The 14,818-nt window shown below is 42.5% G+C and overlaps 1 protein-coding gene across 5 annotated transcripts in view; it reads right to left on the bottom strand.

The window, feature by feature from the left end:
* The window catches only part of LOC113419129 (uncharacterized), a 28,762-nt gene extending 23,118 nt beyond the window's left edge, over positions 1–5,644 (bottom strand). Inside the window, exons 1-3 of one of the 5 annotated variants that reach the window (XM_087963928.1) lie at positions 5,150–5,644; positions 2,208–2,234; positions 571–907 (exon numbers count right to left, since the gene is read on the bottom strand). In XM_087963928.1, the coding sequence (XP_087820054.1) occupies positions 571–907; positions 2,208–2,234; positions 5,150–5,283 (498 nt within the window). In that variant the 5' untranslated portion in view covers positions 5,284–5,644. The remainder of the gene's footprint in view (positions 1–570; positions 908–2,207; positions 2,235–5,149) is intronic. The other 4 variants (XM_026678379.2, XM_026678381.2, XM_087963926.1 and 1 more) reach the window with 4 other exon arrangements.
* Between the last annotated feature and the right edge of the window lie 9,174 nt (positions 5,645–14,818).

Raw genomic sequence — 14,818 nt, 5'->3', positions numbered from 1 at the left:
AGCCCCTCAAATATTGGAAGGCTGCTCTCCTGTCTCCCCTGGTCCTTCTCTTCCCTAGACTGGCCATGCCCAGTTCCTGCAACCGTTCTTCATATCTTTCATCCTCCAGTCCCCTCATCATCCTGGTTGCTTTTCTTTGCACTCTTTCTAGAGCCTCAACATCTTTTTTTATATTGTGGAGACCAAAATCTCTTTCAACGTCTCTTTCAAAGGACTTTATCTGTTGGCATCTGCAAGATGGAAAAGGTATCGCATGCACCATGATGGCATTCCCCAAGAGCTGGGAATAACTGTGTTGCTCACAGTTGGCTACTCAGGAGCAAATCCAATCCATGGGGTGTACAACAGATTTTGTAATCCCATCCATGGCTTGCAAATTGTGGGTGCTCCATCACTGGAGGCTTTTAAGAAGACACTGGACAGCCATTTGTCTGGAAAAGCCTAGTGTCTCCTGCTTGAGCAGGGGGTTGGACTAGAAGACCTCCAAGGTCCCTTCCTTTATCCTGTAATCCCGATTTTTAAAATGGCTCGGAACCTCACTTTGCATTGAAAAACAACCAAGAACTATACCGTGCAAGGGGTCTTCAGGACTCCATACTGGATCTTGACTGCTGCAGCGCTAATATCTTGAATTTTTTTGCAGGTCATGTAAACCGGTTTGCTAATGGCCATCTCTGGGCAGGTGGCCGAATCATTCAGTTTTCCCTCCTCTTGGCTAATTATCTTCATTTCCCATGTCTTCACTCCCCCGTTTAATTCCTCTTCCTCCCCAAAACCTTTCAGCCTCTCTGGGTGGATGGACGATCGCCTCTGGTCAGCCCGGCTGCTCCTTCTTTGCCGATCCTTATGCAAATATAATTCAGAGCTGGTAGATGCCGCTAGCTTTTGGGGTTTACTTTCACCACTCCTAAGGAAAGAGGGAATGAAATGGGTTATGAACGATTCACCGAGTTGAAAACCCAACCACGGGAGATAGGAGGACGTTGTCTACTCAGGGCCTAGATTCTCACGCGTGTCCTTCATCCGTTCATTCATCCTGATGCACACATATATACGTGCTGGAAGCGAATTGGTTAGTTAGTCGGAAGTTGTGAGTAGATTTAACAGATCAAATTTAACAGTGATGCAATGATTCAACAACGATCTTGTCGAACTTCATTCTTGATAGCTACATGGCCATAGAAGGTTTCTAGGCAAGAATACCGAAAGCAGCAGAGGTGGCATTCAGCAGGTTCTGACCAGTTCTGGAGAACCGGTAGTGGAAATTTTGAGGAGTTCGGAGAACCGGCCAATCCCACCTCGGACTGGAGATTTTATGTATCCTTTCCCTGCCGTGTCACGCCCACAGAACCAGTCGTAAAAATATTTGAATCCCACCCACTGGTTCGCAGGGGTTCGGGAGAGCCCCTGGCTAAGATTCTGTGCAGTTCAGAGAACCCCCAAATCCCACCCCTGGCTGGCCCCGCCCACCCCGCCCTGCCCCTCCCCTCCCAGGATGCAGGTAAGTGCAGGGTGCGCGCGGAGGCTTGGGGAGGGCTAAAAACGGGCCTCCCGGAAGTTTGGAAAGGCCAGAAATGGGCCCGTTTCTGGGTTCCAGAGAGCCTCCGGAGTCCAAGGAGGCCATTTTTGCCCTTCCGGAGGATCGAGGAAAGCCTCCGGAGCCCAGGAAGCACAAAAATGGCCCCACCACTGTGGTGCAGGAGGCCGACTAGGCCATGCCCACCGAGCACCCGGGCAAAGAACCCACTGCTGAAATTTTTGAAGTTCAGCCTTGATGGAAAGGTCTGACCCCTTCCTGGCCTCTTATCCAAGTAGAAACCAAGTTCAGCCAGGTAGGTTGTACAGACTGCCGTATACACTGCCCACATTTGTGTATTTATTGCTTCCCTTCCACTGCACTGAGTTAATATTTAATATATAGGATCAGAATCCTGTATTAAATCACCGAAGGCTAAGAGTGGGGTCCCGTGTCTTTATTAAAACATGCTCAACAGACTCCATTTGCAAGCAATTGCAAAAATCACAATTCTGCTTATTTTCTACATGCATCGGTTTTAAATGTTATATGGAACATTTTTAATTTTTTTAAAAAATTGTTAAGGTTTTACAAACACATACACACACACACACAAATACACATCGATGCGTGCTTGTTGTTCTAATTTTAGTGGGTTTAATAAGACAAGCGATGGGATTTTAAAACCTACTTTTTTGCAAATAACATCTTTCCAGAGCTGGAGACAAAAACGGAGAAAAGCCATTATATAAAAAGTTTTATATAAAAGTAATAACAACAGCAAAAGAATAATAAAACAAAACAGAGGAAACCAAACTGTTTTATTCCACAAAACTGAATTAGCAGCTATTCATCTTCTCCTGGTATAAATCGAACAAAATCTAAAGATGTTTTCACATGAGAGTATTTTCAATGTACAACCACAATGAGGCCAACATTTCTGTGGTTAAAGGGAGACATTTGTTAAGTGAATTATGTCCCATTTTACGACTTTCCTTGCCTCAGTTCTTGAGTGAATCATTGCAGCTGATGTTAGTAACCTGGTTGTTAGGGGAATCTGGCTTCCCTGCTGACTTCGCTTGTCAGAAGGTTGCAAAAGGGGATCAGGTGACCTTGGGATACTGCAACCAACATAAGTACATGTCAGTTGCCAAGCCTCTGAATTTTGATCACGTGACCACGGGGATGCTGGAAAGGTCGCAACTGTGAAAAACGGTCCTAAGTCATTTTTTTTCTAGGGCCGTTGTAACTTTGAACGGTCACTAAACAAATTATTGTCAGTCAAGGATAACCTGTGTTTATTTATTCCTTACTAGCTCAATACCTATGCTTCGCTATGTGGTCGGGCTTAGTTTTTGGGGAGGAAAATAAGGGGGAAAAATAGTTGTCTCTGCCTACCAGCATCCATCAGTATTCATCTGGCTAGCATGCTGTCAGTGTGTGAGAGAGTTGGGGGCTGTTTGGAAACTGAAACAGTATTTGCTTTGTGAGTAAGAAGGAGACAGCAAGGAGCCTTAGCTCAACTGTTCTGTACTAAAGGTGCTTGGTGCTGTGAAACTGAAACTGAAACTCCTCTGCTTGTGTTTTGCATTTGGAAGAGATTTCTTTTCAGCTGGGGAGGGGGAGTAGAACTCCTTAGCATCAGAGCATGTTAATAATAATAATAATATATAAATACTAATGCTTTGATGGTCATTTCAAAAAATCCTTTCTTAGTGAGCACCTAGAAGCCAAGAGGAACCTACGTGCCAAATTTCAAGTCTGTAGGCTTTATGGTTCTAGAGATTTTGTGATGATGTGTGAGGGGTATTTCGCTTTTGTCTATATAGGTAAAAAACAGGAAATGTTTTTAAAAAGCCAGGTCCAGTCCCTACGCAGTGTTTAATATTAAATATTTAAATAAAGCAGCAATTCCTCAGAAGATTTTCATATCAGATTTCTCCCCAAATCCCGATGATTTTCTGGATTGAACAGCAGCTCCTCTTTGCACCAGGAACTTGGACACTGTTGTGTGTTGCTGAATGGGATTTGGCAGTTCTACACATAATCAAATTGTACCTTTTCTCATGCACAAATTGTGTGCCCGTACTATAAACATACACCATTTAGACAGGATCCAATATGTAATTGGACAGGCAATTTTTCCATCTGTCATTATAATAGATGGATGAATGATTAATTGCCTTTGAGAAAAAAATAATGTCATTATCTACCTTTCCTTTCTATAATCAAATAATGGTAAAAGCTATTTTTTTTTAAAAAGTAAATAATTGGATAATGAAGAATTCCTAGGGCAGTTAATACATTATTCTTTTATGTTATTTTACTAATTTTGCTAATGCTTTCCAGAGCTTCTCCGGCTTTAAGCAAAACGTACTTCTTGGCTGGCTCAGCTCATTTATTGCTTTCAGTCTTGATATTTTAAAAATATTTCTATATGAAATTAGGTCGTAATTATTCTTGTTTTGTATGAGCTGTGATGAGATGTAATGTTTGCTGCTATTTAAAAATTGTTTTCTTAATTAGTTTCTGATTGTAGTTACTTTTTAAGGAACAGTGTTGTTTTATAATGTTATCAGAACTGTAGCATTGCTAGATGCTAAAAGTAGAGAAGGTATAAATGCACTTTATAATGTGAGAAAGGATTAGAATTAGTCAGTCTGTAAGTCGCCAGCAAGCTCCCCTTGCTGAGTATAACTTGTTTATGATTTCTCTTCTAGAAACATAAACACTAAACCACAACTTTGGTGCTATCATACAATTAGCTTTGAAATCAGTCCAGAATCAGCTGTCCAAATAAAAGACATTGTATGACATTCATACAGAACATGAAGGAATTCAGATAAAACATAGAGGCCATAAAATGGCTTCTTGATTTCATTTTGTTTTTTGCAGCAAGAAGTTAGAAGATAAAAATCCTAGAAACTAAGAGGAAAATGACAAAAAAAAGGGAAAAATCTACAGCATTAAATGAACAACAAATCTATCCACTAATCCCTGGGAAACTGCCATATAACTATTAATATCTTTGGAAAGAGAGAAGGAGGGAGGGAGGGAGGGAGAGGGAGAGAGGAGAAAGAAAGAGGAGAAAAAGAAAGAAAAGGGATAGAGAGAAAGGAAGAAAGAGAGAGAAGGAAGGAAGGAAGGAAGGAAGGAAGGAAGGAAGGAAGGAAGGAAGGAAGGAAGGAAGGAAGGAAGGAAGGAAGGAAGGAAGGAAGAAAGAAGAGAAAAAGTAAGTAAGAAAAGTGGTAGAGAAAAAGGAAGAAAAGGGAAAGAAAGAGAAAGGAAGGAAGGAGAGAAAAAAGAAAGTAAGAAAAGTGAAAGAAAAAGGAAAGGAGATAGAGAAAAAGGAAGAAAAGGGAAAGAAAGAAAGAGAGAGAAAGGAAGAAAGAAAGAAAGAAAGAAACAAAGAAAGAAGAAAGAAAGAAAGAAAGAAAGAAAGAAAGAAAGAAAGAAAGAAAGAAAGAAAGAAAGAAAGAAAGAAGAGATAGATGGTAGGAAGGAATTAAGGAATTAAGGAAGGGAGATGTCCATTATTTGCAATATTCATGCTATCTACAGTTTCGCAGAAATGAGAGGGAAGAGAGAGAGAGAGAGAGAGAGAGAGAGAGACCATCAGATTGTCATGATTACCTATAAAGCACAGCAACGAAATAAACGAAGAAGCGAACTAGCACTCCAACTATGGCACTATAAGAGGGCAGGTGGGTTCCACGGGAGGTAAGAGCCCCTGATTTGGCCGCAGGTACAAAGGTGGGACCGTCCATAATTTTTAAAGGAGAAAATGCAACACTCTAAGTTCTACATCACAGGGGCAACGTAGTCCAACCTTTGCCAGAATGGGTCGTATTCTTTTTCTTCTTCACTGTCTTCCCGGGATAATCCATTTTTTAAACCTGTGGAGTAGAAGAGTTGCGCGGCAAAATTCATAGCCACCTCTTGGTTTTATCCCGAAAACGACAGGATTCCCCCAGGGATGGATTAAAAAACAACCACAACAACCGCAACTCCCCTGGTCTTCAGATGGGCTCCGAAGGTCCTCAGGTTGTCTGGTTTAAAAGTCCGTCTGTCCTCGGATTTGACAGGGGGGGACAAAGAAACGACTTTGAAGCAAGGTTGACGGCTGCTATATAAAGAGATTATTTCCACCTGTCCCTGTCAATTTCAATCAGGGCCTCAGAGGTGCTTAGTTCAGGCCGGACTGACGGTTTGCAGCTTTAGATATTCTCAGCTTCTCTGTTGGGGGTAAAGTGACTCTGAAACCATCCAACTCGTTGTCCAAGTAGGGCACCCTACGCCGGGGGTGTCAAACTCAAGGCCCAGGAGCCAGATCCAGCCTTAGATCCAGCCTGCAGAGCCACCCTGGAAGCAGTGAAGGAACGACTCGTGGCACAGTGCATCTGCCAGAGAAAATGGAGCTCGCATGGGCCGCATGCTGAAAACGGAGCTCGGGAGCCTGTTTTAACTGGCAGAGCATTTAACCCACCACAGGTGCTCCCCGACATGAGTGAGTTCATGCTGGTGATGCCCCCTGGCGATGCCCCCCCCCCCCGCCCTAGAGGTCAAACACAACCCTCAATGAAATTGAGTTTGACAGTGATGGCTAACCTTTTTGGGCTCCTGTGCCAAAAATTGTGTGCGCGCTGGCGCTCACGTGCCAGCACCCAGAAGGCAATGCACACCCCACCCACACCCCCTGCACACGTGTGTGCAATCTTGTCTCTGGGAGGCTGAAAAAGGCCTCAAACCAGGCCTCACAGCTGATTTTCGGCTGGTTTGAGGCCTTTTTCGGCCTCCCAGAGGCGTGAAAAGAGCCCCTGCAGGGCGAATAGGCCCATTTCATCACTTCCAGTATTACAGGAAGTGACAAAATGGGCCTATTCAGCCTGCATTTTTCAAGCCTCTGGGAGGCCGAAAAAGGTCTCAAACCAGCCAAAAATCAGCTGTGAGGCACGCGCATGTGCAGTGAGGTAAGTTTGCCTGTGGCTCGCGTGCTGGCACAAATGGCTCTGTGTGCCACCTGTGGCACGCATGCCATAGGTTCGCCATCATGGCCCTAGGCCGTTTTAGACAATGGCTCCCCAGTCTCTTCTGAAAAACCTCCAGCGATGGAGTGCCTACAACTTCTGGAGGCAAGTTGTTCCACTGGTTAACTCTCCTAACTAAAGTCGTTCTAAAGGTGCCAGTCCTCTGGAATTGGATCGTTTTAGAGATAGCCAAGAGCTCTTTGGCCAAATGGAAAATGCCAGGCTGGAATAGAGGAGAGTTGGTAAACCCTGAAGAACACCAAGGAGAAGACAACCTCAATCGGTGGAGAGATGACCAACCAACACCAACATAAGAGCCAAAGAGCGTGTCATTCTTTTGGCTCAGGGCTAGAGTGTTTTTTTGCCTATCCCACATCCTACGAAGAACAGAGGATTTGACCGGATGCCAAGTGCAAATAGTGCTGGGGTACGAGCAGTCGTACAGCTGGAAAAAGTGTGCAGGGCAGGGTTGGAAAAAAAAGAAAAAGAAGGAAGGAATTTTGAAAGGTAGGAAAGAAACCATGTTCACAGCAATGTTGCCTGAAAGCCCTTCCGTCTGAAAGCAGCTTCAGTTTTGGAAAGGAATCAATGCACAGAGAGGTTTTGAAGAGTGGAATTTCTATCAGCGTTTAGGATTAGTAGCCTATAATTAGGACTGCCACATCTAGGGTGTAAATAACCAGATTACTACTAATTGACAGCAAAGGTAATTTTCTCTCTCTCTTTCTCCCTCCCTCCTTCCTTTCCCCTCTCTCTTTCTCTCTCCCTCCCTTTCTCCCTCCCTCTTTCACTTTCTTTTTCTTTCTCTTTCCCTCCCTCCCTTCCCTCTTTCTCTCTCTCTCTCTCTCCCAGAGATGGTATTCAGGCGGTTTGGACCGGTTCTGGTGTACCGGTTGCAGAAATTTTGAGTAGTTTGGAGAACCGGCAAATACCACCCCTGGCTGGGCTTGCCCACTTGCCCCCGCTTGTAGGTCTCCTATATTCCCTTGATTTTTAGCTGTCAGAATCTATAGGAAAAAAAATTGAAATCCACCACTGCTCTGTCCCTCCCTCCCTCTCTTTCTTTTTCTCTCTTCCCCTACCGCTTCTCCCTCCCTCCCTCCCTCTCTCTCTTCCAGTCATCCATAAACTGGAGTTGTAATGAGCTCTTCTCTCATGTCTAAATGCAATTATCTGGGAAGAGTAAAGTGGACTGCCTGTTCAAGGCACTTGCAAGTAGCACAGAATTTTCAATTATTTAATAATAATAATAATAATAATAATAATAATAATAATAATAATAATAATACTACAACAACAACTACTACTACTACTACAAATAACAACGCCAGTTGAGTTCCACTTCTGCATTCATGGAGTCTTCATGAAATTGGAAATTATTTGTCTTTTTTGCATTTTGGGTGTGTTTTCAGTGTTCAGTGTAGCTGATGGTCTCCCATTCAAGTGCTAACTGGGGCCAATCCTGCTTCGCTTTTTTGAGGCCAAGTCAGACCAACTAAACACTGCCCTCTGGTGGACATTCCACAAAAAAGGAATCCGTTTTTCTCAACTTTGGCAAATTTAAGACCTGAGGACTTCAACAGCACTAGCATTTAGATTTATAAACTGCTTTACAGTGCTTTACAGCCCTCTCTAAGCAGTTTACAGAGTCAGCCTCTTGCCCCCAACAATCTGACTCCTCATTTTACTGACCTCGGAAGGATGGAAGGCTGAGTCAACCTTGAGCCTGGGGAGATTTGAACTGCCGAATTGCAGGCAGCCAGCAGTCAGCAGAAGTAGCCTGCAATACTACACTCTGACCACTGCGCCACCGTGACTCAAGTCCCAGAATTTCCCAGTCAGCAAGGAATCTCATTATGTAATTCCTGAATTCTTCTTTGAAGAGATATACAAGTCTAACCAAGGTCTATCTAATACAGGTTGCCCTCGACTTACAAAAATTCATTTAGTGACCATTCAAAGTTACGATATCACTGAAAAAAGTGACCCAACTAGGTAACATCATCCGTGCTAGGAGGAGTGGGGCTCTTGGTATTCTCCAAGAGAATAAGTTTTGGAGAACAAGTCAACCCCCTCTTCTCTGTGACAGCCCCTCAAGATAGGTGCCATATCCCTCCCAATCTTTTTTTCAATAGACTGGGCATGCTTAGTTCCCTCAACAGTTCATGGTTGAGAACATTTAGTTGGATGGTTGGAGAATATTTCAGTTCAACAATGAGAAAAAGCTTTCTCAACAATGAACTATAGTCACAGCAATCCAAAGGAATAAAGATTTGGGTGGTAGATTTATGGCACATTAAAAAAAAACACATTAAAAATGTGGCACATTAAAAAACAAACAGGATTATATTCCAGCAGGAAAAACAACTAGATCTTGTTTTGGAGTAGTCATATTTCTGATGTATATTTAGATCTCCCATTGCTCAAAATTGCATGAAGTATTAATACTGCTTGATAAATTCTTAGTAGGACCCTGTCCGGAACCCTGCATCCAGTTTTGGTCACCCCATTACAAAAAGATGTTGAGACTTGGGAAAAAATGCAGACAAGAGCAACTAAGGCAATTAAAGGCCTGGAGACCAAAACATATGAAGAACGGTTGCAGGATTTGGGTTTGGCCAGTCTAGAGAAAAGAAGGACTAGGAGTGACATGATAGCAGTATTTGAGGGGCTGCCACAAAGAAGAAGGGGGTCAAATTATTCTCCAAAGCACCCGAGGGCATGACAAGAAACAACAGATGGAAACTGATCAAGGAGAGAAGCAACCTGGAATTAAGGAGAAATTTCCCAACAGTGAGGACAATTAAACATTAGAAGACCTTGCCTCCAGAAGTTGTGGGTGATTCATCACTTGTCTGGAATGGTGTAGGATCTCTTGCTTGAGGGAAGGTGGTGGGCTGGATTAGAAGACATCCAAGGTCCCTTCCATCTGTATTCTGATTGATTGATTGATTGCTCCAAATCAAGGAATGAAGGAATGAAGCAAACCTCCCCAAAAAAGGAGACCAAAGGAGGAGACCAAAGATTTATCAGTGTGAGAAGCCATTTAGTAGATACTGTTAGGCAAATCTCTCTGCCTCACCTCAAGGCTACTTCAGATCTCACTTTTTCTAGAGATAGTGCAACTCCGAGACTTTTCCAGGTCATGCGGTCTCCTAGACAGAGCGGTTTTTGATGAGATTTTGGACAAAGTTTAACTATGGTGATAGTGATTACCTTGCCAAAGAGTAGCCATCCTTGGTTTAAAATTAACTGTGCCTGGGGTCAGATCCCTTTAGCTTCTTAAGATGGGATAAACTGGAAAAGGAGCTATAATTACCCCGACTCTTCATTCCTTCCACGGCTCCTAAGAAATCCTCTTATTTTGTACCAGATGCAGCTTTTGCAAGTCTTGAAAAGGGAGCTTTTGCCCAGAATTACTAGAGTAACATTTAACTATCCATCTTAGATTTGGAAGCAAATTGAGAGCCTTATTATTCAACGGCACAACATTCAATAAAATTCATGGCCTTCTTCCTTGGCGTACCCTTGGCTTTCTTTCCCCTTACCCTGACCTTCTAATCTTGTTCAATCCCTTCCAATCCTCTTCAATATTAAAGAATTAATATTGAATGTTCCTGTTGCTCCATCATTGGAGGTTTGCAAAAAGAGATTGTGCAGCCATTTGTCCCAAATGGTCTCCTGCTTGGGCAGGGAATTGGACTAGAAGACCTTCAAGATCCCTTCCAACACTGTTATCCTCGTATGATGTTGATCGCCGTCTGAACGTTCTGTTGAAGATTTGAACCAGAAACTGGTTCTCTTCTCTTCTCTTCTCTTCTCTTCTCTTCTCTTCTCTTCTCTTCTCTTCCCTTCCCTTCCCTTCCCTTCCCTTCCCTTCCCTCTTCTCTCCTCTCCTCTCCTCTCCTCTCTTCTCTCTTCTTTTCTAATTCTCTTCTCTCTTCTCTTCTAATTCTCTTCTCTCTTCTCTTCTTTTCTCTCTTCTCTTCTAATTCCCTCCCCTTCCCTTCCCTCCCCTCCCTCCCCGTCCTTTCTCTCTTCTCTTCTCTTCTCTTCTCTTCTCTGTTCTCTTCTATATTCTCTTCTAATTCTCTTCTCTCTTCTCTCCTTTCTTCTATTCTCTTCTAATTCCTTCCTTCCCTTCTCTTCTCTTCTCTTCTCTCTTTCTCTTCTCTTCTCTTCTCTTCTCTTCTCTTCTCTTCTCTTCTCCTCTCCTCTCCTCTCCTCTCTCTTCTCTTCTCTTCCCTTCCTTCCCTTCCCTTCCCTTCTCTTCTCTTCTCTTCTCTTCTCTTCCCTTCTCTTCTATGTTCTCTTCTAATTCTCTTCTCTTCTATATTCTCTTCTAATTCTCTTCTCTCTTCTCTTCTAACTCTCTTCTCTTCTTTCTTCTATTATCTTCTAATTCCCTTCCCTTTCCTTCTCTTCTCTTCTCTTATCTGCAGTCCAACCCAACTTCTTTTGGGTAGTGCAAAAATGGAAGGTTGTGTTAATTCACACACTCCCCATGTTCCCAGATGGGTAGGAAATGCTGGTGTCACTTTTATACTGAGCTGTTTTCCTAATATGGTGAAAATATGAGGGTCTCGCTATGTTTTGGAATCAAAAGGGAGGCCAGCATGCATTAAAATAATATTCATTCCTAGCCAACACTTAATTCCATCCAAAAAGACATCAGCAACATTTTCAGCAAATTCCAAAACAGTTAATTTTCTGTGTTTTGCGTTCATTTCTACAGGAAGCCCTTGAATTACGACCACAGTTGGGACTGGAGCTTTCGTTGTTAGGCAGTGCAGTCATTAACTGAGTCGCCCCTGATTTTACAAGCATTTGTGCCCTGATCAGGAACCATGGTTTTATTTCTTGTGAAATGAATCTGGTTTCTTCCATTGACTGTGGTTGTTGGAAGGTTGCTGGAAGATTGCAAATGGCGATCACATGACCCCAGGATGCTTCAACTGTTACAGATACAGATTAACAGAGTTGGAAGGGACCTTGGAGGTCATCTAATCCAACCCCCCACCCCCTGCCCAAACAGGAGACTACACCATTTCTGACAAATGGCAATTCAGTCTCTTCTTGAAAGCTTCCAGGGATGAAGCTCCCACAACTTCCAAAGGCAACTTCTGTTCCATCGGTTGATTGTTCTCACTATCAGAAAGTTTCTCCTTATTTCCAGACTGAATCTCTCCTTGATCAGTTTTCATCCATTGTTTCTTGTCTGGCCTTCGGATGCCTTGGAAAATAGCTTGACCCCCTTCCTTTCTGTGGCAGCCCCTCAAATATTGGAAGACTGCTCTTCTGTCTCCCCTGGTCCTTTTCTTCCCTAGACTAGCCATGCCCGGTTCCTGCAACCGTTGACTGTCATTAATATATCCCAGTTGCCAAGCAACCAAATTTTAATTAATGATTATGGAGACACTGCACCAGTCATAAGTGTGAGAACTGGATGTAGCACACCTTTTCCAATGCTCTTGCAACTATAAATAGTCATTAAACAAAGCACATGTTGTGTCTTTAACTCAGTTGTACATGGAACTCACATACCAATGGCTTACACTCACTGCTGAACAAAGTTAAGGATCAATTAGCTTTGTTAATCAGGATTATACAAAGAGCTAAAATAAAGGAGAATATTTGTACCTTCGGGTTGAAATGAGAGGTCTTCGGTGCTCTCTGAGCTTCGTTATCTTCTTGCAGACGTCTCATTACCATGCTAGGTAACATCATCAGTGCTAAGGACCTAAAAGAAAGTTTCTTTTGGTCGGTAGAAAGAGCTTTCTTGGGATAATATCAGCTTTTAAGTGGACTTGCAATTTGTATTTGTTTGTATATTGTATTTGTTTATTTGTCTCAGCAGATGGCAGCACAAAGCTGATTTTTTCGGGATTTGGGAACTAAGCAGGGTTGCTTAGTTTGGGAACTAAGCAGGGTTAGCATTTGGATCAGGAACCAAAAGGAAATGCCAGATTTAGGAAGTAAAAAAAATCTAAACATCATTGCCAAGAAAAAAATAAATATGTGGACATTTTGACCTTCCTTCCTTCCTTCCTTCCTTCCTTCCTTCCTTCCTTCCTTCCTTCCTTCCTTCCTTCCTTCCTTCCTTCCTTCCTTCCTTTCTTTCTTTCTTTCTTTCTTTCTTTCTTTCTTTCTTTCTTTCTTTGTTTTATTTGTAATTTTCCTTTAACAACCATACATATTTTGTGGACGGTGTATTGACTGGGTCAGTATACTTTTTATACAATGATAACAATAATAATACCATTCAATATACATAATCATAGTCTTCCAAATTCTAACCTTAATATGCACATTGTAATTATACTAGATTCTTTTATACATCAGTGTATATAATACTGTTTTCCCAATTTGTACTCATTCCTCCCCCCATTTGTTGGGGTTGTTGTACATCTTTGTCTTTAAATAATACCATTCTTTCTCCCTTTCTCCCTAAATCTATTTAAACATCAATAACATTTCTTCATACAATGTAGTAACTCCTGAGTTACTAATATTTTAATATTTTGAATATTACTCAATGTTCCACAATAATTCCAATATCACAACTTTCTAGAAACTCCAATAAGACCAATCATTGATCGGGTTTAATCAGTCCTGGGATTTTCTTAATTTCAAACAGGCATGTTTCTACAGGTTTTCACCATCATGCATGCACGCTCTCTGCATTCCCTCTGCGGATTTGTGAATGCCGTACGTCTTGTTTGTAAGGAATTCCATTGGGACACCTGGCCCGAAACCCTGGAATTTGATCAAATATCTTATTTATGGGCTGTCACTGATTCTCAGCTTAAAACCGTTCCATGCGAAATGAGCAAATGCTTTTCCAAATTTGTCCCAGACCTTTTCCAGAGAGAAGAAGGGAAGTTGAAGTTACTCGTGCTCCAATCACTGGAGGCTTTTAAGAAGAAACTGGACAGCCACTTGTCTAGGATGGTAAGGTCTCCTGCTTGAGCAGAGGGTGGTGGGACTAGAAGATCTTCAAAGTCCCCTTCCAACTCTGTTATTCTATGTTCTATGAATAGCTCTCATCCTCAAAGAACCTTTTGAAAGAATTGTTGCATGGCTTAATTTATGATAATCACGTTTTCTCCCCTAGTAAACAGAATGTCAAGATTCAGTGCAGTTCAGTGGTAGGACTCAAATTTTTACTACCTGCTCTGTGGGGTGTGGCTTGGTGGGTGTGACTTGGTGGGCGTGGCTTGGTGGGCGTGGCAGGAGAAGGATACTGTAAAATCCCCTTCCTCTGAACCCCACTAACCTGCTTTCCAGCTCCGTTCTCCTGTGCAGGGCAACAAAAAAGACCCAGCTGATCAGCTGGGACTCAATGGGAGGCAGAGAAGAGATGGGGGTGGAATCAGTCAGAGGTGGGATTTGCCAGTTCTCTGAACTACTCAAAATTTCCGCTGCTGGTTCTCCAGAACTGGTCAGAACCTGCTCAATACCCACCTCTGGTGCAGTTGTAACTTCAGACCATCCCTAAGTGAATGGCTGTATGATGAGAACTACCTGTATCTAGTTTTTTGACACTTTTTTTGCAACTCTATAAAAGAGCAATAGCACTTAGACTTTTAGACCGCTCCAGTGCCACATTCAGCTGGTTCTGACCAGTTCTGGAGAACTGGTAGCAGAAATTTTGAGTAGTTCGGAGAACCAGCAAATCCCACCTCTGACTGGAGATTTTACAGTACCCTTCCCTTGCCATGCCTACAGAACCGGTAGTAAAAATATTTGAATCCCACCACTGGGTCGCTCCATTGTGCTTCACGGCAGTTTATGGATTCATCTAGCCATTCTGTTACCTGCCCTACAAAATGGAGGCGTGGAATGGAATACAACAGAAAAAAACGAAATAAATCCCTGCTGTAGGTTTTTATTTTATTTTTATTTATTTATTTTAATTTGTCAAGCATGCATGAGAAAACAAGTATAAGTGTGAACATAACATATAAACATATAAGTATAAACGGGTATGAGTATATACATAGTAAATGAGTACGAGTAAATGGGAACAGTAGGACAGGGATGGTAGGCAAACTGGTGCGCTTATGCATGCCCCCCTTACAGACCTCTGAGGAATGGGGTGAGGTCCACGGTAGACAGTTTGAGGTTAAACTTTTGGGGGTTTGAGTTTGTAACAACAGAGTCAGGGAGTGAATTCCAGGCATTGACCATTCAAAGTTGAGCTGAATTCCTGTTAATGGTCTCTGCTTCTTTCTCTGCATGCTAAAAATTGCCTCACATTATAGACCAATTCCCT

The sequence above is a fragment of the Notechis scutatus genome, chromosome 4 (genome assembly GCF_049901735.1).
Source record: "Notechis scutatus isolate UNSWTSFEM ecotype Mainland chromosome 4, rNotScu1.2, whole genome shotgun sequence".
Lineage (NCBI taxonomy): Eukaryota > Metazoa > Chordata > Lepidosauria > Squamata > Elapidae > Notechis > Notechis scutatus.
The sequence above is the reverse complement of the archived record's forward strand: the minus strand, read 5'-3'. Positions and strand labels throughout refer to the sequence as shown.